Source organism: Embiotoca jacksoni, unplaced genomic scaffold, assembly GCF_022577435.1.
Source record: "Embiotoca jacksoni isolate LCO1_2020_lvr unplaced genomic scaffold, fEmbJac1.0.p SCAF_16, whole genome shotgun sequence".
NCBI classification, from domain to species: Eukaryota; Metazoa; Chordata; class Actinopteri; family Embiotocidae; genus Embiotoca; species Embiotoca jacksoni.
This window is the reverse complement of record NW_027185296.1, coordinates 2,671,197-2,698,898: the sequence shown is the minus strand read 5'-3', so window position 1 is coordinate 2,698,898 and position 27,702 is coordinate 2,671,197. Positions and strand designations below refer to the sequence as shown.

Here is a 27,702-nt window from a genome sequence, read left to right as displayed (position 1 = left end):
ACTATCACTTGAATTAATAAAATGTGCATTGTGAGATGAGTTTTTAAAGTGAAATAAAGCCAAGAATATTTCTGTGTTTGACCGACTGTAAGATTCCTAAAGCACCTCATCCATCCTAAAACTGATTTAACTACTTGAATTTATTTTCTTATCAAAGTCATATGAAACTATTTGAAATTAGTTCAACCCCAGGTTACATAAATATTCAGCATCTTCATCTTTAAGTGCTTCAGTGAAGCTTTATCTTATACGTACTGTCTATGAATTAAATAAATCCAAGATGCTACTTTTAGTTACATTGTTATATCAAATGGGAAATTATAAAATGTAATTCTTTCCATGTTTTATATTAATAAAGTGTCTGAGATCTCAAACAAATAAAGGTCTATTTTTTAACAGTGTTTGTGTATATGCGTTTGAACTGCGTAGTTGTAGAGATGTGAATAACCACATTAAATATAGGCTGACTGACCCACTATTTTCCCAGTCGCTGTAGTCCACAGAGCACCAGCAGTACAATACATAGGCCTGCTTTGTTCTGCCGGTTTAAGAGACAGGATGAATTAAATGAGTCAGGTCAAATCATGGACCATATTGCCCTCTTCTGTTTAAATAATGGAACAAGAAATATTTGCAGTAGCCTTCATAAAGCACTACTGTATGTTACCTTGGAACCTTTTGCATTGTAATGAGTTATATTCAGGCTTGTGTTCTGTTAACTACCACTAACCATTGTTAGGATTGTAAAAAAATTAAATAAAAAAAATAGACACATGGAGAGAATATATGCTAAGTTTTCATTTTGGTTCGCAATTGCGAACTACGTTTAGCCAGGGGTATAAATCCCTGAAATAATAGAATCTTATATTTCGATTATAAGTTTTATTTTTTAAATGACATTAACCATAGATAACCTTTTGTGTCAATCTGCATGGTGGCCAAGCCAACTGTCATGCTGAAAATACAGCATTGTTTTTCACATGTTCACAAATCCAGCCAAAACAAAACACACCATGTTTTAACATGCTATTGCGATTCCCTCAATTGATCTTTGTGTTTCCATGAGGCTATTCTTTGCCCACATATGAGGAGCTTTTGGAAAAGAAGGGCTGGATCATCAATGGGAGTGTACATTTTCCTTGATATAGGCCTGCTTACTTCCATTTTCACAACATCATGACACAGGGCGGTATTTGTGTTTTAAACGGGGAATGGTTGCCCCTATTCTTTGAAGGGTATGAGTGTATCGTTCATTACTTGTGTTAATTTAATGATGAACGTACCTCAGACAAAGCATTAACTCCACATCTCACGGTTGGACGCAGAACCCGGAACGGAATATTTTGCTCGGACGGGAATTGAGCGGACCATGCGACCCATTCCACTTTACACGCCATGCTTTACATCCACGTTGATTTTAAACAGTCTTTAAGACGCAGGTTCACAATAACTCAATACTATAAAACTGGAACATCATGAATATCAAAATACTTTAACACGTGGTGTCATTAATAGACACTGAGGCCTGTTTTGAGGAGGAGACCTGCCTCTCGGTGTTTTTTTTAAAAGTTGTACTGTAACTTTAAAAAATACTTGTCCCGCCCATTTTCAATGTAGTGCCTCGGGTGCTAGTTAAACCTGCGCGCTGATTGGCTACAGCTGCCCGTCTATCAAATTAGGCTCAGCGTTTCATTGGTGAAAGACTAGCCGTCGTCTCTGACTCTCGCGGTACTGCTGCACGAAGATGGCGGCCGAACTGGTGGAAGCGATGGCAAGTAGAGCTTGGTTGGCTTGGTTTTGATGGGAGACGGGCGAGGGCTTGTGGGTTGAAACTTATTCTGGCCGTGGGATAACTGGGGGCTTTGTATTAATACTGTCGGGAGCGTGTACTCTTACAAATGCGGTGTATTTCAATCACGACGGAACGAACTAGCCTGTGGTGCTAACGCAGCTAGCCTGCTAGGTAATGTTAACCAAGCAAGTGCGTTGGTTCAGCTAGCATCACGCTGCTCTGAGTGGAGACACCGAAAATGAATGATGAGACCATGGAAGCATCTGGTGGGGGGTTTGCTGCTGGCATGCCTCCTGCCATGTTGCCATTTGATGTTATTCGCCTAACAGTGATGTTTGAGTGCAGTCGTACGGTTACTACATGGAGCTGTGCACCTGTCAAAATGTCCTGTAGCCATGATTTAATACAAGCAGCTTCAGAGAAGCTAGCTCGCCGAGAGCGCAGGCTGCAATTGGCTCTTGTTTAAGTGAGCCTGAATAGACTGCAACGTTACTGACTTTGTGGCCGCAGTTTTGTCCAATGGACGTCAAACAAAAACAAAACAAACAAACAAAAAAAATCAATCTAGACAGAAAGCATACGTTTAACTCTGCAATATCAGATAAAGCTTAAGCATGTCGGACGGCTCTCGTCGTGGCTGCTGCCGCCTGGATAAACATCCCCACGCAAGGCTGTTTTGTTTGTGTTGTGTGGCCTGTCCTTAAATAACCGAATCCACTGACCTGAGTGTTGTGTGCCACTTTTGTAGCTAAAGAACATCTTGACATATTATGGCGGAAATAGGAGACTGATGTCACAATAAGTGTTCTTGCTTTTGATTGGTTCTGAGAACTTCTGACTAATCTTCCAATCTAAAAAAGCTTTGCTTGTTGTCTAAGCCTTGGTCGCTACTATGATTCAAACGAGTTCATTCATAAGCCATTAACAGTAGATGCAAATGGCAGTAAACATTATATGTAATGTCCACATAGTGACTAAGTAGGTAAAGGTACATTTATAGAACATCAACAACACCTTGTTTAGTTCAGAAAATCACATCACTTTTGTGTAATGCAGCTTTTGAAACCAGGGAAAGGCAACACTTTTGCCTCATCGCAACGTTACAATGTCCAAAATCTAAAACATCTAGTCTCGTATCATTATAAAATATCGATATATCACCCAGCTCTACCCCAGAAATGTGCATTTTACAGAAGTTCATCAGTGCTACATTTTAATGTGGACTGTAAACAGATTTAGCTGTACATGTAAACACTGACCAAGGCAAACAAAACCGTTTTCTTTTCAAATAGAAATTCAGACCTTTGGTTTTTTATATATTCTGAGTCAATGTTTTTGTAACGGATTGCTTAAAATCCTTAAACAAAATACAGTCCACCATATTCACGCTTCACTATATAGGTGTATACAGAGTAGTTTGACCATGTTGTCAGTGTATTTTTTTTTTTTTTTTTTTGTGTGTCTTACATTTTTGTATAGTGTAGATATAATCTGTAATCTTACATTTTAACTGCAGATTTAAGGGTGTAAAGGTTTCTTTTTTTGTTAATGGTAACACAACTTGTTTAAGCACAATGACTTGGTCATAATGCAAGTGATCAGAATAAGCATCGGTGTGCTTTCTTTATATAGCTAGCTAATGACAAGGCAGTTTCAAGGCTCCGTAGGATTTAAGTGACCAAGGACAGGTGCTAATTTTAGCTGGTATCAAACACTTTTATGAACTGCCATGTCATGCTAAATGCGGCATATAAGGTAATGGTAAATAATTGTGCGGAGCTCGTCGTGGGCAAATATAGCAGGTGTGTTTAAGCAGGAGTTCCCAAAAGATATTGAATCATTTGATTAACAGAATATGACCTATGCAATAGAATGTATTTTGCATCGGACAGACAGATAAAAAGTGGTATTTGTCTTCACAGCAAGTGACGAGCATCACATCACTATCTCCTCAGTCAGGATTTTCATCTCAAGATACGTCTGGACCTGTAAATCGCTGGCGCTGTCCCCGAGACTCTCCCTGTTTGCAAACTGCGTTGTGTCTGTTTTGTGGGTCTGATGTTTTTCTCTTGTCCTCCCACTAGAACATGGTCAAAAGTTTCCGGGTCTCAGACCTGCAGACGCTGCTGGCCTCTATGGGTCGCAGCAAAAGCGGGCTGAAGCAGGACCTGGTGGGGCGTGCGCTGAGGCTGGTGCAGACCGAGTACAGCCCAGAGCTGCTGAAGAACGTCAGGCAGCTCTACGAGTCGCGATTCCCCAAAACATCCGGTTGGCTGGCGGCTCGGCGTCCAGAGGGCGTCCCAGTTGCCTACTCGTCCCTCAGCTCCTCCCCCACGGCCACCTCTCAGGGCGCAGACTACCTCAACGGCATTTCCAAACCGATCCCCACACCTGCAGCAGATGTGAAGCTGGTGCCACTGCCCTTCTACCAAACTCTGGAGACACTGCTGCCCCCAACAGAGCTAAGTCAGTGCTATTTGTTGGTTCTTGGGCCTTATGTTTAAATGATTCATTTTGGACAAATATTGCGTTGTTTACAAAATGATTTAACCATGCAAAGTGCTGTTTTTATAATAGCTTTTGTCTACACTTATTTACAGTTGCCCAGAACAATGAGAAACTGCAGGACAGTCAATGCATCTTTGAGTTAACACCGAACCAAGCGGACCAGATCAGAAATGCAAGGTTAAAAAAAAAAACAATCAAATGCACCCTGACAGATCAGATTTTTTTCTTGTAAACGCAAAGCTAATTTACAAATATCATTGATACTTAATTTAAATTGTGACCTTTTGACCTTCTTAGTGAGCTTCGTCCAGGAATCCGATCAATCCAAGTGGTTCTTAGGTAAGTTCTCCAGTAATTCCACAAATAGAAATTTCACAATCCTGTTGTCTGTATGTTCTGGTTTTGCCAGTGACTGGTCTGTTAAGATGAAGCTTTCTCACAGATGCAATGGAAAGAAAGGAAAATAGTTTTGCCATGCATGGATATGTAGTGTTTGAATTTCACCTGTGGTCCTGTTTTGTCCTGTGTAAAGACCAAACATTTATACGCTGCTATGTTTCCTCTTCTGTTGCAGAATCTGTTACACAGACTCCATTGGTGTCCAGGAGGACCAGTATCCTCCCAACATTGCTGTCAAGGTCAACCAGTCCTACTGTCATGTGCCGGTGAGTTGATTCACTGTGAGATACGCCACACCTTCACAATACAAACATAACCAAAGAACAGAAAGCGGCTAACCTGAAGGGATCTACAAACGGGCAAGACTTCAGTAGGCTTGCTCTCAGCTGTCCGTCTCGGTGTGGCTTACTAACTGTTGTGGTGTTTGTGTTTGTGTAGTGGTGGGAAGCTGAAACATTCAAGCCACGGTCCGCTTTGTTGTGTTCACAGAGTGGGTAGTCAGCAAATCAAACGGGAACGACAGCAGTTCAAAATCAATGTTGTGAAAACCAAAATGTGAGTTTGGTAGTTTTTTGGTGTTTAAAAAGTTTGCCGTCGGTAGCCTGAATCAAGTCTTGGATGTCGGAGCTTTCCACCAGCACGAGTGTCCTCTTGTTTAACCACGTTTCTCAGTAGCAACAACAACAACAACGGTATTATCTACAGAGGAATAAGAGACGGTGTGGTTTAGATAATGTGTGTTTTTGTGGTGTGTATATAATCCAAGCTAGGACCTGCATGGTGATAGAGCTACAATAATTTGTTTTTTACGGCAGATAATTTGATGCATGAAATATAATGCAAGTCTTCTTTTTTTTCCCCCAAGTATAAATTTTCACTCTAAAAATTGATTGTAAGTATCTTACACAAGTGAAGAAGAACCAGGACTTTATGGCAGCTCAGTATTTTCATTTTATTTTCCAAGTTAAACTGTGCTTGTTACAGAGATTTGATGGGTAATGAAGATGGTCATCAACTCCCACTACTCCTTCAATTTAAGCTCGGATATGTCATTTTTACTCAGATGTTGCCAGATAATGAAATAGTCTAACTGTTTTCATGTGGTGCAACAAAACCAAGCTACCTAGTATGTTTTGGTTTGTCTCTGCAATTCAAAGAGAAGCTGATCAACAACACAAGACGGGCACAAGGCTTTGTGGTGTCTCTTGACGAGTGCTTAATGTGACATCAACAGAACAGACGGATGTACGGTACTGGAGTGAGGGGAAGACAGCTGTGTGTTATTTTGATTCAGAGTAATGGGACATACTCGGGCAGAACAGGTTTCGAAGAAGATGAAGAGTAGCCCGTCACCTCTTGATCCTAAAAGGCTCCTCCGAATCTCAATGGATGGCCCAATGGTCACTTGGGAGTTCCTGAAGCTGCTCCAAGAGGAGAACATCAATCAATCTGGAAAGCTCTGCTATTGTACACAGAAGCTTTCAAAATGGAAAGAAAGAAACGGGCAGGAAGGTGGGCGATGTTTCGAAACCAAGAGACAAGGTGGGTTTTTGACTAGTCCCTGCACCCCGCCCCTCCTCCCCCCTCTCCCCTCCAACCAGCCGTGTCCCCTCCCACAATGAAAAGTGCCAGAATTGACATTGTCCAGACAAGAAAACCACCCGTAGAAGATGACATCTGATCATGATGGCAAGATTAACAGCTGGACTGAAAACACTTTCCAACCTTTTGGGGTCACCCTTGCTTCAGAAGGAATGGACAGGCATTACAATTCAGGCGCAAAGGTCCATGTCTCTGCCGAATTGATAAAAAGGGTCCAACTGCTTTCGTCGGCAGCACTTTAGCTCTTAACTCCGGTCTCTCTCCGAGTTAGTTTTTCTGGGTGTTAACTTTCTTTTCAGATGCGTTTTTTTTTTTTTTTTTTTTTTCTTCAGCAGCTCAGCTCAAAAGAAAAATGGTTACTATATTTACACGGACTGCTGGAAGAAATTGATCAAAAGTATTTTGTGCCAGCGCTTGGCCTTCCTACTAGCTCTTCTCTATATTTACTCTGTTTACCCCTGGGTAAATGGAAAATTATGCAGGACATGAACATCATTAATAATACATTAATATTTTAATGTGAGATATGTCCATTGATGGAAACTACAAGGATTATTGTTCACAAACATCAACTCAGCCTTTGTTGTACTGAATGAACAAGGAAACAACTGTGCTGAGTTAAACCACAAACAAACTCTCCTGTCTGTAAAATGAACTAAGATGAAAGGGTCAGTGGAATTCTCTTTAGTAAAAATATTGTTGGCTCCTTTGTGGCAATTTTCTGTGTTTTAGAAGCAGATATGCAAACAAAAAACACCTAAGTGTTAACTGCAATCTGAAAACCGTGTGAAACTCATCTCAGAACACTTTTAGTTCTGCCTGAGGAGGAGAGCTGAGCTCTTTCCCCCATTTGAACTGTTGCAGGAAAATATCTTATCTTACAATATGTTTTATATTGTGCTTTGTGGTTTAAAAAGTGAGATTACAACTAAAACCATCAGATGTCTTGTAAACTGCAACCAAAGTCCTCCAGAGGCATTTCAGATTTGATTTCAACAGAATACGTGAAACCATTTGAGATCAAATGTTGCACAATTCACTGACACGTTTTTAAAAATGTTTCTCTTGTGTGTTTGTTCACAGGGATATTACCCCTCTAACAAGCCTGGTGTTGAACCTCGTCGTCCTTGTCGTCCTGTAAACATCACTCCCTGGTTGCACCTCTCCAATGTCACCAACAGAGTCACCATCACCTGGGGAAACTTTGGCAAGGTCAGAGTCAAATGATGAATCTCGGGGTCGTGGAGGCAGTAGGGCATACAGATCTGTCCAGCTCCTCTGTACAGATTCAACGGTGCAGCAAGGCACGCCTGAGTGTTTCATGGGTCCCACTCAGCTTTGTGTCATAGAACTAAGTAAACATTGTTGCCTCCACAGTTCTGATCAAGATGAGCAGGTGAAAGACCGACGAGTCCACTCTTAAATCAAGTAGAGATGAACAATGTCAAAGTTAAAACTAAACGCGGTCAGAGGCTGTTTTCAGTGTACCTGAGAGACAGAAAAGTAATCAAATATTTTGAGAATGAAGAGAAGTATGATCAATAGTTTTGTGTAATTTTAAGAAATGCATCCACAATTAGGCGATTCCTACTTCTAGAATTGAAAGTGACGTTTGGTTGGTTTTGTATGTATTGTATTATGCTGTTCATTATGATAACCATCTAACCACCTATTCAAGCGAGAATGTTCCAACAACATCCCTTTATTCACAGTGTGATGAGATTACTGCCGTTTTAAACCAACAGCTGCGCCACAGAAGTGCAGTGCATCCGAGAACTCACAGATTTAGTTTAAAACGAAAATACTTTTTCATTGTGAGACACGAGTAAAGAATTGATTGCTAAGCAGACTCTCAGTTAAGCTTTGAAACACAGATCAAAAAAATTGTCCAGTCCTGCTTCCTTCAATTAAGAACCATCTCCAGAATCGAACCCATACTGTCACACTCTGACCTGGAAAAAGTAATTCATGCACTCATTTTCTCTCGACTCGACTACTGCAACTCCCTCCTTTCTGGCATGAACCAAAAATCTATCTCCCGCCTCCAACTAGTTCAGAATGCAGCAGCTCGGCTTCTTACTGGTTTTAACAGACGACATCACATTACTCCAGTTCTGGCCTCTCTCCACTGGCTCCCGGTTGGTTTTAGAATTGATTTTAAGATTTTGTTGATCACTTTTAAGGCCCGTCTGGGTCTGGCCCCGAGCTACATTATTGAAATGTTAACCGCATATGAGCCAATTCGCAGCCTTAGATCCTCCGGTGGGGCCCTTCTGGCCGTTCCAAAGTCGAGGCTTAAATTGAAGGGTGACTGTGCTTTTGCCATTAGGGCCCCTCGACTTTGGAACGACCTACCTGAGGAGATAAGGCTTGCAGAATCATTGACTTCTTTTAAATCACTTCTTAAAACCCATTTTTATAGAATTGCTTTTAAGTGATGTCGTCCTTTTATGCAGTTCTTTTGTTCCCCTGTTTTTGTTTGTTTATTTTATTCATTTATTTATTTATTTGTTTGTTTTCTATTCCATTTGCTCATTTTGGTTATTTGTTTGGTTTTCTTGTATTCATTACCTTTTATGGTATGGTCTTTTTTGCCTCCTGTTTTCTTAAATGTTTACCAGTATTGACGTTATGTATGACTATGCTTTGCTTCTCTGTAGAGCACTTTGTAAACCCTGTTTTTAAAGGTGCTCTATAAATAAAGTTATTATTATTACTCAGTTAGTGCAAATCCATAACTTTGTGGCTGGCCCAGAGGAGGAGTTTGTGAGGAGTTTGATCCAACATAATTTCAGACTTTTTGAGCAGCTGTGAGGGGATTTCATGTATTTTCTTACTATGATGAGTCTTGTGTGAAAGTTTAATTTTAAGTAACTTTGAGCCACTGACAATGCTCAACTTTCAGTGAGTCCCTTCTTGAATTCAATGCTCACGCCGTGTTAATGTGTGTTTCCAGCGGTATTCCGTGGCGGTGTATTTAGTGAGGGTCTTCACTGCAGCAGACCTCTTCAGCCAACTCAAACTCTGCTCTGTCGAGAGTGCAGAACGCTGTCGTGAACGCAGTAAGTGTTGCTTTTATACTCTCCAACATTTAAAATCCTTACATTTCAAAATCCGGTGACTTTGACCATTTATGTTAATGCTGTTCTGATGGGAATGGATTTCAAATATACAAAATATTTGCAAAATTTAACTGTTCACCGTCCATCTATCTACAGTCCAAGACAAACTACGCTTTGACCCGGAGAGTGAAATTGCGACCACAGGCCTCCGAGTTTCTCTCATCTGTCCAGTGAGTAAATCTTCCTGATCAAACAGTCTCCGAAATGTTCATCTCGCTAAGCGCGAGATCTTTATCGTCCTACACCTTCTCCTTCTCTTACCTCCCAGCTGGTGAAAATGCGGCTCGGCGTGCCGTGCCGAGTGTTAACTTGCGCCCATCTCCAGTGTTTCGACGCGGTCTTCTTCCTGCAGATGAACGAGAAGAAGCCCACATGGACTTGCCCCGTGTGCGACAAGCCTGCTCCGTTTGAGCTGCTCACTATTGATGGGTAAGGATACAGTGGCATGATCTGACATGTCTCATCCCTGCAGGACCGTCATCCTCTTAATAAATTCGGAAGATTGTGTAAGTTCGCCTATCAGTGTGTTGAAGACCGCTTGGGGAAAGTGTTCAATCTGCACGTATGATTTAATGACTTCATACAGGTTAAACCTTGCACCAACCTATTATTTTCCTCATTTTAAAAGCTCTGAATGTTCTTTATGGCTTGAAAGGGTGGTTATCTGATCTGTTTGTATTTCTGCACTTGCTGTCAGGTTATATTCCAAAGTGTGTCAAGCAGATCAAAGTGTCCACAAAACTAGGCTTACAGGACCACAAAGTAATGATTTAAAGATCATGTCATCCACGAGATCAACACATCTTTCTGTTTTCGTCCCTGCATCTCATCAGCAACACGATAACACATTATTAATACAGTAAGAAAAAAAATGATGCGCCTGCAGTTCATTTTACCAGAAGAAAATCCTAACAACAATTTGGGCGTGTAATTTCCTGCTTATTCTCAGCAGCTCTCACAGGCACTCCCTCACTTTCCCAAAGACTGAAAGCATTGTGCTTCACTTTGGCTACGAGGTATCTTTGCATTCCTTAAAATATGCTTGTGTGAAAGTCCTTTCTTTAACTGATCTCAGTTTAAGATTCAACAGTGTAATAACTAATGGGATTTAGTCAATGGCAAGAAACAAGGAAGGATTTGACTCCTTTTTATTGATGGACTTCATGGAGCACAGCTCAAATATTGTCTTGCTATTTCATGAAGATGGTTAATATTATAGAGACTTTGATCAGCACAGTGGCAAAATAATTTGTGGATACAGAATGACAGACAAGATCTGTAGACAACAGGATGAACAGCAAAGAAATTCATCTCATGTTGAGTTAGTACGGATCCTTCTGTTCTTTCTCATGTGTGAAATCTGTTCTGTGATGTTCTTCTAACCAGCTGTGTGTGTTTCAGGCTGTTATCTGAGATTCTGAAAGAGACAAGTGAGGACATTGAGGAGATCGAGTACTTAACAGACGGCTCCTGGCGACCCATCAGAGACGAGAAGGAGAGGGACAGGGAAAGAGAACGCAGCAACACACCCGAGTACCCTGTTGTTGATATATGTAAGTGTCAGACTCATCACTTGACTCTCTGGTTCTGCATGCATGGATTTACTTTTGTGGTGCAGTACTTGACGAGTATAAATCCTTCTTCTTTCTGCAGGCATTCCTGAAGCAAACGGCCACTCACCGGCCCACAGCAGCACCACCAGTCTGACGGGCAAATCTGGCAGCGGCTCTGTGGGGACGGCGGGAGGTACAGGAGGACCCGCTGTGGCACCGGGAGGAGGTATAGTGGTAGATCTGACTCTTGACTCGTCCTCTGAGGAGGAGGGGGGCGGGGCTGGAGGAGACAGTGAGGACACTGAGGACAGCGCCGACAGTCCTGCCCCAAAGAGAGGCCGATACAACTACGACAAGGACCTGGTCACTGCCTACTGACCCCGCAGCTCTGTCCCCTCAGACTGACACACACACACAGAGACAGAGAGGCAGGGGGCACAAAACCTGAGGACAGGAACACAGTAATCCACTAGATGCAACAACAACAACAACAACAACCCTCCCTTATGCCCAAACATCAGAGCCTTTTAGCAGCTCTGGTTTGTACCCAGACAAATAAAACCCACAAACATGCACTGTTAATGAATCATCAGTCTAGAGTGAGTAGGATTCCTCTTTCTACTGTGCACCACTGGAAGCAACTCTAACGCTTTTTGGCCAATCGTCTCCTCGCAGTGAATATCTGTACCGTCCTGCCTCTATTAAAGAGACTGACTGGATTGAGCACCCCACCACCAACACCACCTCCTGTCTTTCCAGACTATTCCCTCGCTACCACCCCATCTCTCTTTGTATATGACTTGGAATTACAGGCTCTTTTAGCCATGGGCGTTCGATGTTTGCATCTCTGATTTTTGTCACATTTGTGATGAACAGGCAAGATGAAAAATGAGGCTCCGCGGTAGTTTTTGGTAATAGGGGAAAAACAACAAATGAAAAACTCTGAATAATTTGGGAGTGGACAAGGCAGCGATATCTGGAGTGTGATGCAAATTTAAATGTTTCCTATTGTGTTTTTTGTTCACAAAATGAATTCAAAGCTTGAAAGGTTTTTTTTTTTGTTTTTTTTCAGGAATTTTTCCTTTTAATTATCAAAGGGCAGAACACAATACTGGCCTCAATGTGTGATGCTTTCCATTTTATTTTGTCCTTAGATGAAGAGAACCTACCTCAGTCATAAAAAAAAAAAACTAATAAATAATAAAAAAAAAACAAAAAAAAACTTAGCAGACTGACCAGAGAGTAGCTTTGAAAGAAATGGAGGACAGAAGAATTGACGCGTCTTTCTGAAGCCAATTTTACACTGGAGAATTGTGTTTTCCTGCATTTATTTTTTTCATTTATTTTATATTTTTTTTTATTATTCCATTGTTCCATGCAGCTCTGCTTTCCCTCTGCAACAACAAAAGCTTTGGTTAAAGGTGAGTTAGGTTTTGACTATCAACCCGGCAAACTGTCGGTGGAACTCTGCGACTCTAAAACATTACTGCAATTATATCTGGAACAGGATTTGTTAGGATTGATGTTTCAGAATTCCATGAGCGAGTTACTCATCAAAATGACTGTCAGGTAGCTGTTCTGAAGCATGCATACTTTGAGAATTCACTGACGGGAAATGGTTACGGGGTTTTGGTGCCTTTTTTGTTAAGTGGTGAAGATTGGAGCCTGTTGTTTTTAAGGCCAGTTGAGCTGGCCGCCAGGTTAGTGCCCCCCCCCCCCCCCCCCCTCACCACCCCCAAGTCTTTCAGATGGGTGTTTTATTGCATTTATGATTTTGTAGATTTTTCCAGTCAAAGAATTGGACAGAACAGGAGTTAGAAGTGCTTACATCATTTTATCCCATCTTATTGTGTCCTGCTTTGAAAGTATCATATATATTTATTTGCTTCACATTCTCTAAACAGTCGTTTGTGGTAAATCGACATAATATTTGGCTGTAGTTCTGTACAGACTGTAGCTGTTGATTGCAGAAATCAGGGCACCTCTGCTGTTGGGATTTGTGTGTAGAGATCTGGCTGATCCAGGCTCGCGGCTCTGCTGTTGGTGAACGCTGCTTTTCTTTTCTACTTTGGTGAACTCGACCTGGGTACTTTGCTGCGATGGTTTCAACACATTTGACACAACAAAACTTATTGAAGTATCAGTGCAGCCCCACGAAGTTTAAAGTTATTGATTGGCTTACGGATTGTTCTGTCTGGAACAAGCAGTGTAGCTTTGTCCCTGCACCCCTCTCTCAGCCTGTTTTCAGTAGCGATAAGGTCATATCTAGTTGCTGGAATAGAATTGGACTTTAATGGCTACATGCTGTAGGCTCACAACTAATACTCCTCACCACCTGCAATAGCACTGTCGGTATCTTACGGCTGCTCCTCAGATACAGATGCTAGGCCTGGATGTGCAGGCTGTAGGTTCAGGAAAGTTGTTAGCATCTGTTTGCCGATGAGAAAAGATGTTGTGTTGCTTGAGCTGTTTGCATTTTCATCACATACTTCATCCCAAGTTTATGGATTTTTTTTTTTTTTTTTGAAAGCCATCTTGTAGTGAGTATTAATCAAATATCCCTGACCATTGTGACCAGTTCTCCTCAACCATCCTGTGCATAAGAATCAGAAAATGTTAAACTAGAAAAGTACCAGTCCTCCTCCACTGAGACACCTGGTGGGCGTGGCAGTATCGGCTCCTGCGTTGTGTGCTTCCCTCTATCACCATCCCTTTTTGTTTTGCGGTTTGATGAGCACAGAGCCTGGTTTTGCTTCTGCCTTGCTCACACGCACTGAGAAATGACATCTCCACATCGATCTGGGGCCTCACCGTTGCAAGTGCATCCTCCGATAGGGTTGACGATTGAAAAAGTAGATTGAGTCAAATCTGGTCTTCCATTATTCTCCTTCCTTTGACGGCATACAAAAATCGATACACAGATGAAAACATTTTGGGAATCCACACAACTTGATTGATGGCGCTTTTTCTGTGATGCATCAAAGTCTGTCCCCGAGAAGGATATCCTACACCCGGCGTGTTGAAGCTAAATAATTTAACGAACTCGAAGACCTGCCTGTCACGATAGGCAATTTGTAAGTAACTGCTATACATATGAAAATTACATTGTTAATTTGTTGCTAGGTAGAAGGTAATTTTTTGAGTGGATCTCCTAAAACCTCTCACTGCCTTCCGGTTGAAGAGGAGCGGTGGTGCAGGTTGTTGCTGTGGACCTGAGCCAGTTGAGTGCGCAGGTTGTTTGAGAGCCGGAGAGAGCTGAGGCTCTGGTCTTTTTGTAGTGGCATCTTTTCTTCTTCTAATAATACTGCTTAAGGTAGCATGGGCAGAGGCTTACAATCCATGATGTAAATGTTCTGTTTGTTGTGTTTTTTTATATGTTCATATTAAAAGACAATAAAATTTAAATAATATTTTATTAAGCCTTGAATTGCCTCCAGTTGTTCCTATTGGCAAACAGACAATAAGAAGCTGTTGAGGGCAGCAGCACCGGACACTGATGCCACTGAGAACTGGGAGGACTTCTTAAGGTGTGGATTGTTATGTCCTGTACCAAAATGCTCAGATCTGGGGACACATTTGATGCCTGTTGAGGATAAAATTGTAAAATTTCAAATGATCGTATTCTAACAGCTGTTATTGACGTGTGGAATTAATTAAAATCAGTTCTTAAAAACCAGTGTGCCATGATTTTATTCAGCCAGAAGGCTACGGGAACAGATGCATCACATCCTCTCTGCACTGTTCAGGATGTCAACAGGCGCTCTCTTTAAAAAGTCTAGATCAACTTCAGCTGGAGAAAATGTATATATTGTTTGGGAGAAATTCAGTCACTTAAAGGAAACTTGGGACCTCCAAAGTCTAAAAGCCTTTTAAAGGCAATTTGCTGCAGCCACTTAAAACATCAATGATATCATAAATACATTTTTGTATTTATTTCAAGTAGCATTTTTGCCTTTATTAGACACTATAGCACCGGCTTGGAAACGAAGGGAGAGATACGATGACGATGATGACGACAACAATCTCATGCTCCAATCAATGATGCTGCTATTAAATCATCTTTTTCTTAAACTCCCCTACGTTTCTTTTTTTATATCGAGAAGGGAAATCAGACGTATTTGCAGTTGTGCTCCCTATCTTGTATCGAAGTAGGTCCCATTTATTCATACCAAGAAAATCGTGATGTCACCCCAGTCTGTCTGGATCAGCTGTATGATGACTGCACAGATACTTATTAAAATAGTTTGTGAAAAAAAAACACTACCGTTACTCGCATAACTGCTATGGTTTGACTCTGGCTACGGACATTTTATTCACGTTATCCCCTTTCTCGCTTGTTTCCTGTGTGCCCGTTCAAAGTTGACAAAATAATCCTAAAGAAAAACCTAAATCTAATTAAATATATCGTGTCATTGTAAATACAGTGTTTCATTAAATACTCTGCTGAGTTTCTTTCTGGTCGGGTGGACAATAAGTGTTTTCAAGTTAGTCTTCATTTTGTAGATTTTACTTTATGTGAGGTGTGGCAACATATCTGAGAAGCTGATATCGAGTAAATACTGCAACAGCTTCAATAGACTTTTTCAAAGCTGAAGTTTTGGATTTGTAATTACAGAATTTACACAGGTGTCAAACCGTAACGTTAATAATGCCTCTAATCATGAGTCCCTGTACAGAGACGGTTATTTACACCTGTGCTATTCTTACTGTCACATGTTGATATACGTACTGTATATGCCCGGCACTGAAATTGTTGGCTTTTTTTGTTGTTTTTGTTTACATATGCAAACATTTGATCCTCTTAGAAACTGCCCATAGATGAAAGTGATATAGTTCAACACCACCACAAGGAAAATTTGCTTTTTCTGTCTTTTAATCAACAAAAATATAAACATGTAAGGAAGCTTAGTTTAGGTGTTGTAGGTCACAGACTTGTGGATCTACAAAGGTGTGTGGTTTGGGTAAAAAAAAAAACATGTTTTTTTTACTTTGTTTTCTCTCAGCATGAATTACCGCTGAATAAAGATGGTGTAAGGTTGATGCTGTATGCTGCTATAGTGACATTGCAGATTTACTGACAATATCGTCACTGGGATTTCATAGCTGGTCAAGAGTTCTGTCAGAAAATTTAGTAACGGGTGTTTTTTTTTTCTAGTCACATTCATCATTTATCCAGCCAAAATCTGTCTATGATGGCAGCATAGAAATGTTTAAATAGAAAGACAAAAAAAGGATCAGACAGTTTGATATTTTTAGATTTTGACAGATTCCTGTACCTATTAAAAGATATATGCAGGAGGGTACACAGTATATCAAACAAATGTAATCATCTGTTTAAAAGCATTTCCACAGGTTTTTATTTTGATACATCTGCAAATCTGATTTTATGAGAAAACAGACCTACCATAACAATATTGCTTTCAAACCTCAAACACAATTTTAAATCATTAAATGCAAAAGTTGTTTCAGTCAATCATTCCTGTTATGTTGCAGGTCATTAAAAATACAGAAAAAAAAAGTCTCGATAAGATAAAGAAAATAAATGCCAATGTAAAAAAAAAAAAAAAAAAAAAAAACGGGTTAAAAATGTTTTTATTTAATACATCATCTGTTTGAGGTGAAAAACATAATTACGCTAAATATGGATTAAATTGATATCATTTTTTTGGGCAAAAAAAAATAAAAAAATAAATCATGTCGGTTTGACCCGGGAACAATATTGCTGTTCCTTACAGGTGAACATAACAGGAGGGTTAAGGGGGCATATATATATATATATATATATATATATATATATATATATATATATATATATATATATATATATAGTTTGTTTTTTTCAACTATAAACTCTTTATTTGCCTCTTGTCGCCAGTGGGTGGCAGTAATGCACTTTTGCTGCGTGTTTACCGACTGCCATCAAACACATAAGAAAGCTGCTATAAACGGTGGAGAAGATACAAACCTCATTAAAAAACCAGCACACCCGGAGGTGTTATCACTAAACCGCATATGTCGCACGTCCCCCGTGAGATTTTTTTTTTTTTTTTTTTTTTTTTTTTAATTTATTTATTTTTTTAAATGTATTTATTTATTTATTTATTTTTAAACATATCTCGTATCAACTTGTCAGGCAGTCTCGCGCTCTTTCTGCAGGGCTCTCCCTGTGGGTGTCACAGGTCTGGTGCTGCAGGCAGCTGCTGCTTCCTGTATTGAAGCGCCACCAGTCGGAGCTCTTCTCGGCCAACACACACAACCCGGAGCTGGAAGCACGGAGGGACTCGTTGCTCGGACGCAGCTGAAGGGAGCCGGCCGGTAAAAAACAAAACAAACAACAACAACAACAAACAAAAAAAAACCGAGGCGGGACAGAGGTCTCGTGGACGCGGAAAAAGCGAGCGGGCCGCACGCGCCAGGACAGACAGACAGACTGACTGACGGACGGACCGACGGACACGGGGTTTCTTTTTCTCCAGGAGCTAGCTCGTAGCGGCTAGGTGGCTAATGGCTAGTAGCAGCAGGTAGACACCAAACCAGAAGAAACGTAACACGAGAAATGTGTTTACTCCAAGTTCTGTAGCTGCACCGGGGAAACAACACTACCTGACTTTTAAAGAGCATGTCGGCATGAGACGGGTTTTTTTTAGTTGTTTTTTTTTTTTACCAAATTTAGCTGAGTGACATGATACCGACAGTGTACTGAACTTTGCTAACGTTAGCTCGCCAAGTTACGAGCTGATCCTGTTGCTTTTTTTTTTTTTTTTTTTTTTTTTTTTTCTCTTCACACTTTGAAACGAGGAAACGATCATATCGGCAGCTGATCAGCTCACTTGCAGGTTAGTGCTTCATTTGAGAAAGTAGTTCAGGGCTGTTGTTGAAATGGCTCCCAAGAGGAGACCCGTTCCCCTGAACATTACGCCCATCGGGGAGGGACAGGCCACCTCCAACACCATTGATGCTGCATCTGAGTAAGTAGCACCCCCAACATGAGATCATAGTCATTGTTGTGAATTGTCACTGTATACTGGCACTGCTTAAGGTTGAATCTTTGCACCACCACCACCACCGTGCAGTTTGAGGAAGTTAAATGTCCCCCGTCTTAAACTCCTGGTCAAATCACCTGTGTCTTCCTCCACAGAGCCAACCTCGAGGCCTTGCAGAAGAAGCTCGGTGAGCTCGATCTGGACGAACAGCAGAGGAAACGACTGGAAGCCTTCCTCACCCAGAAAGCTCAGGTCGGGGAGCTGAAGGATGAGGATTTTGATCCCATATGTGAGTTGGGTGCCGGAAACGGAGGAGTGGTCAACAAGGTCCGCCACAAACCCTCGGGTCTGGTCATGGCTCGGAAGGTGAACATTACCGTTTTGTTGAAAATGATTTGCTGCAGGTGAAGCGTGACAGTAGGGAGGGAGCTGCGTGCACGTGGGCACCGCTCACTGTCCCGTGATTTGAAAACAATAACGCATAGCCTCATCAGTGCTCTCCACAAGTACAGGAAAAATGTACACGGGGAGTTATTCTTCCCTCTCAGCTGTGATCATTTTTGTGACGTATACTTTTGTGTTTATGTCCTCATTTTGGGCTGATGGCAGCACTGTGGAGTTTAGGGAGTTGAGCCTTGAAAAATGTGAGAGAAGTGGTTTGATGAGTCCACCATCAGGAGGAAAAGGAGAATACTATATTCTGCCAATGATTAGAGGCACATTTGTCATAAGTACGTGGAAATTGCAATGAGGAAATGACAAAGATATGTCTGAAGTAATTTGGTATCAGTGCCTCAACCACGCGTACTGTGATAAGACAAATTACGTAGTTAAGTCAGTACCCATTTTAGCTTCTTTTTTTTTTTTTAAACAAAAGAAAAACAGAACAAAAAGGGTCCTTGTCAGAAGTATCGGGGGTTTTTTTTATGTTTAGTTTAAAAGATAATATTTGCCCAAAAAATATTTTTTTATGTTGACTATAGATAAATGTTAATCATCCTAACGGGAAATGTCTTTGATACGGCAGCTACAAACACGACCACAAGAGACACCAACATCAAACATGTGCATTTAAAACCAAGCACAAAAAGCTGAAAATACATTTACTAAGTGGCAAAAATGTTGATTAAAGTCCTAAAATTTTTTACTTATAATAATATATAATACAGTGAGCAATGTGATTTGCAAATCTTTAAAGATATAGAATTAAAACAAAGTATATACATGGAAAATATAAAAACATATACACACACATCCCTGAATGTACACTTAGAAATATAAATATAGAAACAACAACAGTCTGATGGCAACTGGCAGGAAGGACGTCCTGCACATATGGAGTTGCCGCCAAAATTCAGAATCGGTTAGGCACTTAAAAATGGCCAAGTATTGTGTTATTCAACTTTGGTTTAATAATCTGTTTTTCCCTGTTTTCATTTCACATCTTATGTGACACTGCAGCAACTCGTGCATGCGTGTGTGTCTGTGTGTGTGTGTGTCTTCACATGCCAGTTGAATTTTCACTAAAAGTTCTGTAAATTACGTGAAACAACTTAAAAAATGTTGGAGCTTTTTTTTTTTTTTTTTTTTTTTTTTTTTTTTTTTTTTTTTTTTTTTTTTAAATCATTGTAATGCGACACTGCACGAATACATATTTACCAGTGTGTGCTGAGATTGCTAAGATAACATATAAGGAGATCAATAAATGATGTCACTGCATCTGTTGCATTCATCTTTGTCAAAACCGGTTCACGGTTTCACCTTTTCCCTCCTCAGCTGATCCACCTGGAAATCAAGCCTGCCATCAGAAACCAGATTATCAGAGAGCTGCAGGTGCTGCACGAATGCAACTCCCCCTACATTGTTGGCTTCTATGGGGCTTTTTACAGCGACGGGGAGATCAGCATCTGTATGGAGCACATGGTGAGAAACAAAAGACTGTTAGCGGAGTCTCTTATCCACAGAACTGATGTGGCTGGAAACAAGTGTCTTATCTAATAAATTAGCTTTTATGTCAATCCTAATATGGCCGGTTTTTGTCTCTACAGGATGGTGGATCTTTGGACCAGGTCCTAAAGGAAGCCAGAAGAATCCCGGAAGAAATCCTGGGAAAAGTTAGCATAGCTGTATGTACACTATTTATGTTGCACTATAAATGTAGTTTTTACCTCTTTTTTTTTTTTTCTTCTTCTTAATTTCTCCGTTATGTGACCAGCAGCATATCAAATCATGGTTGTCAGTTTTTTTTTGTTTTTGTTTTTTTAACTTGGCAGTGATGCAAATATTCTTATTGCTCACTGTGGGTGTGTGCTGCTTAACAAGCTGTGTGTTGTCCAGTCATGCATCAGTCACAAACAGTGGGGCCTACTGTAGCTTACTCAACTGAAACTCCAGCATCGAGCTGAGAGTTTAACAGTGTAAGAATGGAATTCCCACAATAATGTTATTGTTATTATTTTTGTTTCTAGTCATTACCTACACGAGGGGAATCCTGTGGTTATATTTGTGTATATATTCACTCTTGTCTGAGACCTTTCCCTCTGTGTGCTTGTTTTGAATGCTTTGCTCTCCTGTTTACAGGTGTTGAGAGGATTGGCCTATCTGCGGGAGAAGCACCAGATCATGCACAGAGGTACAGTAACAGCGTCCTCTCGTCTCAATAAATCGCATTGCCCTCAGAATCCGTTGTGCAATTTTCAATCACTTGTAGTTCAAGAAATTGAGTTTATAAAACTGCTGAGTCGCTAACAGCATTATTTGGTAATGATGGTACAACCAGGCTGGATGTGGTCATTGTGGTGAACAGTTTACTGCTTTTATACATTCATGTTGTAAAGGGACTTTATAATATCATGAGAAAAGCTTTAATAAAACAGATACCAGGGTGCTGTATTCATCATTAGAGCCCTGTGACTCCACATAATCTGAGTGAGAAGACAAAACTGCCATAAAATAGCATTTGGAGTCCATCTAAAACCATATTTAGTCCCCATTTAGCAATAGTAAAACGTAGATTGTTTCGTGGACATTTGTGGTGGGTAACATAATGATTCCCATCCCTTCTGTATTAATGGTGGATACATTTTCTGATGCCGGTGAGACGGCCAGCAGAAAATCAGGCCGTGCATTAGACATCATATTTAAAAATAAAAACAAATGCAGGATTATCCTCTTTTTTTTTTTCTTTTTTTTTTCTCCACTGACATTATCTGTGCCGTTCTGAAACAGGCACACACACTAACACAAAGCATTTATTGTAGGTATGATTGCTATTCCCCAAAAAAACATTCTTCTGTGTGTGTAACCACTTGAAATGCGCCACACTAACTAGACCGGCTCCAGTAGTCATTGTAATTCTTCATTTCAAATTTTTGTTATTAATTGTCTTCATGCTTTTTCCTCCATATGCATTGCATCAACTTCTTAAGAGCTTTAGCACGCTCGCCACAAAGCAGACTATTATTCGGAAATGTCACGAGTTCCTGATCATAGAAATTTGCAACATGAAACAAATGAAAACCATTATCTTTTTGCATTGAAACAAAATCACAAGTCACACCGTCGCAAAAGTCCACGACGGGTTTTTCACATCGCAGCAAAGTGAGGGATCATGGGTGTGCTGTTGTGATAAGGTCCCGGTGAAGGGAGCGGTCAGACGTGTCTGGTGCAGGGCAGCGAAGTTTCAGAGTACTGCAGGGTCGGTGGTACTCGAGGACGGAGTTGTCTGTGAGCTCAGGCGGTAATTACAGCCTCTCAGATGTGATTATAGAGCAGCCGCGCCCTGCTGACCCCTCCCACCGCGTCTCCCTCCATCGGTCTCCCGCTCTTTCCTGCCGTCTCGGCTTCAGTCACTCCTCGCATGTCCTTGGTTGGTGGGAGGGGGTCACACACCGCAGAGGACAGATTGCAGGGCTCTGTCGCGCACCATTATTTCGCAGGATGTTTTTCAGTGGTGAATTGAATATGCGGAGGACGAGGCTCGTTCAGATCAGGGGCTCGGCAAGAGCTGGGGAGTGAGAGGGGGTGGGGGGTGGGGGGATGCTGTGCGTGTCACCCGCAGCCCTCAGGGTCGACTGAAGTCCCACTCTAAATATTTCTGTGTGTATTTTTTTCTGTGTGCGAGATGTTCGCTGTCCATCAGACAACTCCACTGCAGGTGTTCTTATTTTACATGAAAACTCCCAATGCAGACCTCCTCATGCGTACAGTACATTCACGGCCCTACATATACATGGATACACAAACCCAACTATACAGTGCTCTGCAAAGAGTTTAGGCACTTCAGTTGTTTGGGTTCTTGGTCATCACACTGTAGGATCAGTAGAACAGGGGGCCATCTGATTGGGCCATAATTCATTCCGTAGCGTAACAACAAGCCCAAACAGCCAGTGATATAGAAGTGTATTGAGCAAGAGCAAGGAGCCCTGCGAAAGATGAGACGGCCTCTTCATAACCCTGATCTCAACATCAGTGGAGTCAGTCTGGCATTACATGCGGAGACAAAAGACACAGACACAGAGACAGACAAATCCACGGTGGACCTGTGGCAAGTTCCCCAAGATGTTTGGTGCAACCTATCCGCTACATACCTTAACTGTGCATGTTTAAAATGGCACCAGTTCTCCTAAATAAACGTTGTTGTTTTTTTTTCTTCTGTGCTGCACTTTGTAGGAAGTTAATTGATTTAAAAACTATTCGTGGCATTCATTTTGAAAACATCCTCACTTTTAATGGCTAAAAGTTTTCACTGTACTGTATATTAGGACAACAGAGTAGCAGCATCCGTCGTTGCGTCTTCTTGAGTTTAAATGTGTTATTGCGAGCAGTACTTTCTCTCGACAGTGAAAATTGTGTAGCACAAATTTTCATTAGTAGGTGTTGAGTGTGGATGACTGGTGAGGCACCGTGCAGAGGAGCGTCTCTGAAAATGTAATGTACATTTTGTTTGTTTGTCCACACCGCCTCTTCCATATAGACGTCAAGCCCTCCAACATCCTGGTCAACTCTCGTGGGGAGATCAAACTGTGCGACTTCGGTGTGAGCGGCCAGCTCATAGATTCCATGGCCAACTCCTTTGTTGGAACGCGCTCCTACATGTCGGTGAGTCAGCTCTGCACGCCTGCGCCCCCACCCCTTTTCCTCTGGCCCTATCCCCACTTTCCCCCTCCACTTTTCTCACATGGCTCTTGTTCACCGGTCCCGCCCTCCGCTTTCCTTTCCTCTGGCCCTCCCTGCCTCCCCTGCCAAGAACCGAGGGCTGTGCCCAGGAAAGGGCTCTTTGGCAGTGAGGGAGGCGACTGTGCTCGCTCTGTCTCGTCCTTCTTTCCCTTCGTTCTTAAGACACCTGGTGGCTGCAGTGCCAAAAACTCCTCGTCCGTCCCATCTTATTCCCGTCCTTCACCCACGATGCACCGCTGGAGTGGAGACTCTTGCGCTCTGACTGTGATTTCTAACGCGCGCGCGCACACACACACACACACACACACACACACCTGTCCTTGCTCACCCCTCTAACTAAAACAGACCAAAGCTGCTCCTGCCAAACCCTCCCATCCTCTGTCCTCTTGCCCTAACCACACCCCACCTCTCCTTGCCATTACCCCCCCCCCCCCCCCGCCCCCGCCCCCCTCCCTCCCCTCTCCTCTCCCCACTCCTCCACTTCCTGAGCCTCCCCCTGCCCAACCCTCTCTCCTGCCTGGCATCTTGGCTCTACCTGCTCCGTTGTGACGTAGTTTGTGTGTTTCTCAACAGCCGGAGAGACTGCAGGGCACTCACTACTCTGTCCAGTCTGACGTTTGGAGCATGGGTTTGTCCCTGGTGGAGCTGGCTATCGGCCGCTACCCCATCCCCCCACCAGACGCCAAAGAGCTGGAGGCCATCTTCGGACGGGCCGTTATGGACGGAGCCGAGGGAGAGCTTCACACCAACATGCAGAGGCCTAGACCACCAGGCAGGCCCGTGAGCGGTAAGAAAGGCAAAAACATTTCCAAACACGTACGTAGATGCTGTGTTCCAAATGACGTACTTGCGTGCGAACACTCGTTACTTTGAGCGCATAAGTGCGTTCACGCTGTCAAGTACAGAAACAAGCGGTGTACTGCAAGTACCAGGATGACGCACGTAAAACGCCCCAAAAAAGAAGTTTGGAACACTTTCCACCCTAAACGGTCGCCATCTCGGCTACGTTGAGTAAGTGGGCGGGGCCCACCGGTGTAAAGAATTTTCAAATTAAAAGGTTTGCGGAAGCAGCAGCAGCAGCTGTTCCTGAACACTCGCGTGTTCCTTTTTCACTGCTGCTGCGGGACAGAAGAATCAGTGTGTTTATTGAGTGTGTTAAACAGAAGGCACAAAAACATGGCGAGTTCATTCTGGGTAAAATAATTAAAGCTGCAGATATTTTGGAGGGTGATGTGTTCCCACGCTGAGGTCACCTCCAGTCGGTGCAGAACAGCAGCGTGCGGATTGAAACAACATTACTCTGTCAAAATCCCTGCTCTACACAAGAGTCCTAACATGGAAGAGCACTATTTGTGAGAGTAGTACAGGAAGTATGTCATTTGGAATACAGCTTCAGATTTGCACAGACTGCGCAGGAACAACCTTTTTACATTCATGTTTTCTAAATAGAAACTTTTCAATAATAATCGAATAATTCTTTTTTTTTTTTTTTTTTTTTTTTTTTTTTTTTTTTTAAAGATGGCTTAAGATCTGAATTCAGTTGTTACACATAAAACATTTTTTTACAGGACATGGGATGGACAGTCGACCTGCCATGGCCATCTTTGAACTTTTGGACTACATTGTGAATGAGGTCTGATATGTAACTAATTTGCACAAAATGAACACATACTCAGTCTTATAATGATCCTACTTATAATCCTTTTATATTTCATTCCTCTTCAGCCTCCCCCTAAACTCCCGCTTGGTGTCTTCACCAGCGACTTCCAGGACTTTGTGACAAAATGGTGAGTAATTGAAACGGTATTTGTACTACCAAAAAAAAAAAAAAAAAAAAGTGAAGATCTCTAATCTAACCTTAAGTCTCTCAAGCAAAAAGGAAATATGCACGCAGAATATTTAGAATTGAGAAATTATAAAGTACAACTTGAACCTTAAACGTAATGAACATAAGTTCAAAATGACATCTCCTCCTTCTCTGCCATTGAAGAGTTTGAAATTATGAATCTTATTTAACAGTTAAATGAGATGTTTGAAATGTCCACATCACATTTGTGTAAGTTTCCAACTTCCAAATCATCTTGTACCTGCACATGTTAAAACTCGGTCACGATGAGCTCAGAAATGTTATTCAGCGTCAAACTCTGCCCATGCATCATACTGCACCGTGACGGCCAAAACTTCTAAGTGAAATAACAATGAACTAAATACATTTTTGAGTGGAGGTGAGTTTTAATAAGAGAAGCAGTGACGTTTAATGAACCTTTTTGGTGTCGTTTGTGTCTGCAGTTTGATTAAAAACCCAGCTGAGAGGGCAGATCTGAAGATGCTGATGGTGGGTAACAAAACTTCATTGTTATTTTGTCTGATAGTTTGAATACCGGGTTGGTGATAATGCTGCCAGTACCAACACAAGTTTCCTTTTTGGTTTTCTTCAGAGTCACACATTCATCAAGCGATCAGAAGTGGAGGAAGTGGACTTTGCCGGCTGGTTGTGCAAAACCATGGGTCTGAACCAGCCTAGCACTCCCACCCGCGGCACTGAGTGATCAGACCCTCCCCCCTCCCCCTCCCACACACACCCCACTCCACTCCACCCCCCCCCCCTCCCCCGCCCCACACACACACACTCTCTCTCTCTCTCTCTCACACACACTCACACTGCCCTGACACATCTCTGGGTCTCTCTGCATACACATACATATACTGTGCATACACAAGCCATCACACCTATTGGCACTTTGTGTTTTTTCATCTTGGGTTAAAGAGGTTTGGCTTCCCCTTCTCATTTATTTCTTCACCAGCAGCAGGGCCCATTGAGTCATTGTACTGTAAGACCATAGCTTCACCATGAGTGTCAAGAGCAGCCACAGCTCACATTTCCACACTGCTACTGCAGAGGATGTAAAGCACTGAAGGGCTGCCGATGCGTCAGCTGAATTTGCATTGACAAACTTCTTTTGTATTCTTGAATATTCTGTATTAATCTTTTCTATGGCGACAGTTGATGGCTTGTGGGACTGTATTTTAATAAATAACCTGCTGTAGAGATTTGTCGGGCTGAAAGTGACACAGAAATCCAAACATATTATCTACTTGCATGCTCTTTAAATTGGTTTTATTGAAGGTGACTGCAGATAATTTGATTTAAAATAATTTTGTCAGACTTGGAAATGCAAAAACATTCTTTTGCAGAGATGTTGCAATTATCTCCAATACAGTAATCATATTTGTGAGTTGAGCACAGGACAAACGGACTTGTAAGGAGGCATTTTCACTTTTTGGCAAATGAGCGATCACTTTGTGAACAATGTCACAAACCAAAGAGGGTACTCATGACTACTAAAGTTTTTCCATTTGCTGATCATTTCTTTTTGTATGCACATTAATGAGCAGTATATCCGTGTACTTTGAATGTTCTAATTTTGCATTCGGGTGATCAACACGCTGATTGTGTTGACATTGTTTCCTCAACATACATTTCAATTCACAGCCCGCACTGTATGTCTCACATGGGAGGAGGCGTATGCTGTGGAGGCCTGATATATGCCAGAATGTCTTTACTGACATTGAGAAAACAATGATCAAATTGTATTCATGGGATGATATAGCATGGTTTATTATCTTTCTAATACTGTATGTGTATTTTATTTCCCAAGATGATGATGGGGATGATTAACCGGTGTTTTTATCAAAAGCCTGAATCTCTGCAATGTTGATATGAAATTTCAATCACGTTGACTGATTTGACTTTTTTGTTTTGTTTTCTCTCCGTTGTTGGTCTGTACCCCCCACCCCCCTCCCCCCGAGGTGTATTTGGTTCTGTTTTCACTGTACTGCTATACGTGGCGCTCCAAGCTTTGTCTCGGGACACAACCGATCTAAAAAGCTTGCTTTTGGAAAAGACTTGGGTTGAAATACTGTTGAAGCGCTTTTCCTTGTGATTTAACCCAATTAATTTTGGTACAAGTACAAATTGACTTCAAGTGGAACTTCAGACCTCTCGAGTTGCACAAAAGGTCGGACTGAACATTTTAACCCAGGTCAGTGTTGGTCACATGGTGGTGATGGTGGTGTTACATGCTGGCCTGCCTTTTTGCTCGAGCTCTTGTATTCTCTCTGCTTATGGCTGCCCTTTCTTATCTCCCCCTCCCCTCCATCCCCCCGTGAAGAGCAAAAAGGGTGCGTCGTCACTTGTATGTGTACAAAGCTATATACAGAAGTTACCGGAGTACTATTTTGCAGTCTTAATATACAAATTTTTGATTTATGTAAATGACAAGGAGAAGAGTCATTTTATTATAATATAAAAAAAAATGTGTTGGATATGGTTATAATGTAAAAAAAAAAAAAAGATCAAAATAAAACTTATTTGTGAATGTACTTCAAGTTTGTTTTTTTCCGTTTATGGCAACACTTTTGTTACTCATATTATGAATGTGTATAATAGAGTCCACAATTAACAGAAATTGAACTACAGTTGAATTCATTTAGTCATTTGTGATTATGATCAACTGATATCGTTGTCAGGACTGTAGCAATCATTGATAACATTTTAAGTCAGA

At 41.6% G+C, this 27,702-nt stretch overlaps 2 protein-coding genes across 2 annotated transcripts; both read left to right on the top strand.

Annotated features, from left to right (window-relative positions):
* The first annotated feature begins 1,735 nt into the window (after positions 1-1,735).
* pias4a (protein inhibitor of activated STAT, 4a) lies at positions 1,736-16,013 on the top strand. Its single transcript, XM_069150242.1, has 11 exons — positions 1,736-1,771; positions 3,877-4,258; positions 4,393-4,477; positions 4,598-4,639; positions 4,875-4,965; positions 7,385-7,513; positions 9,258-9,363; positions 9,520-9,593; positions 9,692-9,852; positions 10,825-10,976; positions 11,077-16,013. The coding sequence occupies exons 1-11, from the start codon at positions 1,745-1,747 to the stop codon at positions 11,352-11,354; spliced, it is 1,527 nt and encodes a 508-aa protein (XP_069006343.1). The 5' UTR covers positions 1,736-1,744; the 3' UTR covers positions 11,355-16,013.
* A 1,072-nt stretch (positions 16,014-17,085) lies between these two features.
* Positions 17,086-27,520, top strand: map2k2a (mitogen-activated protein kinase kinase 2a). The gene is made up of 11 exons (XM_069150241.1): positions 17,086-17,944; positions 18,115-18,325; positions 19,736-19,882; positions 20,008-20,085; positions 20,540-20,591; positions 22,935-23,059; positions 23,711-23,924; positions 24,706-24,770; positions 24,863-24,924; positions 25,427-25,472; positions 25,576-27,520. Exons 1-11 carry the CDS (start codon positions 17,856-17,858, stop codon positions 25,684-25,686), a joined length of 1,200 nt encoding a protein of 399 aa, XP_069006342.1. The 5' UTR covers positions 17,086-17,855; the 3' UTR covers positions 25,687-27,520.
* Positions 27,521-27,702: the final 182 nt, after the last annotated feature.

Bases quoted from the DNA above. Each gene is read 5' to 3' on its own strand.
- pias4a (XM_069150242.1), top strand. From the start codon at position 1,745: ATGGCGGCCGAACTGGTGGAAGCGATG. The intron at 1,772-3,876 runs GCAAGTAGAGCT...TCCTCCCACTAG, and splicing joins CCGAACTGGTGGAAGCGATG to AACATGGTCAAAAGTTTCCG. The intron at 4,259-4,392 runs GTCAGTGCTATT...ACTTATTTACAG, and splicing joins GCTGCCCCCAACAGAGCTAA to TTGCCCAGAACAATGAGAAA.
- map2k2a (XM_069150241.1), top strand. From the start codon at position 17,856: ATGGCTCCCAAGAGGAGACCCGTTCCCCTGAACATTACGCCCATCGGG. The intron at 20,086-20,539 runs GTATGTACACTA...TCCTGTTTACAG, and splicing joins TGGGAAAAGTTAGCATAGCT to GTGTTGAGAGGATTGGCCTA. The intron at 24,925-25,426 runs GTGAGTAATTGA...TTGTGTCTGCAG, and splicing joins CAGGACTTTGTGACAAAATG to TTTGATTAAAAACCCAGCTG.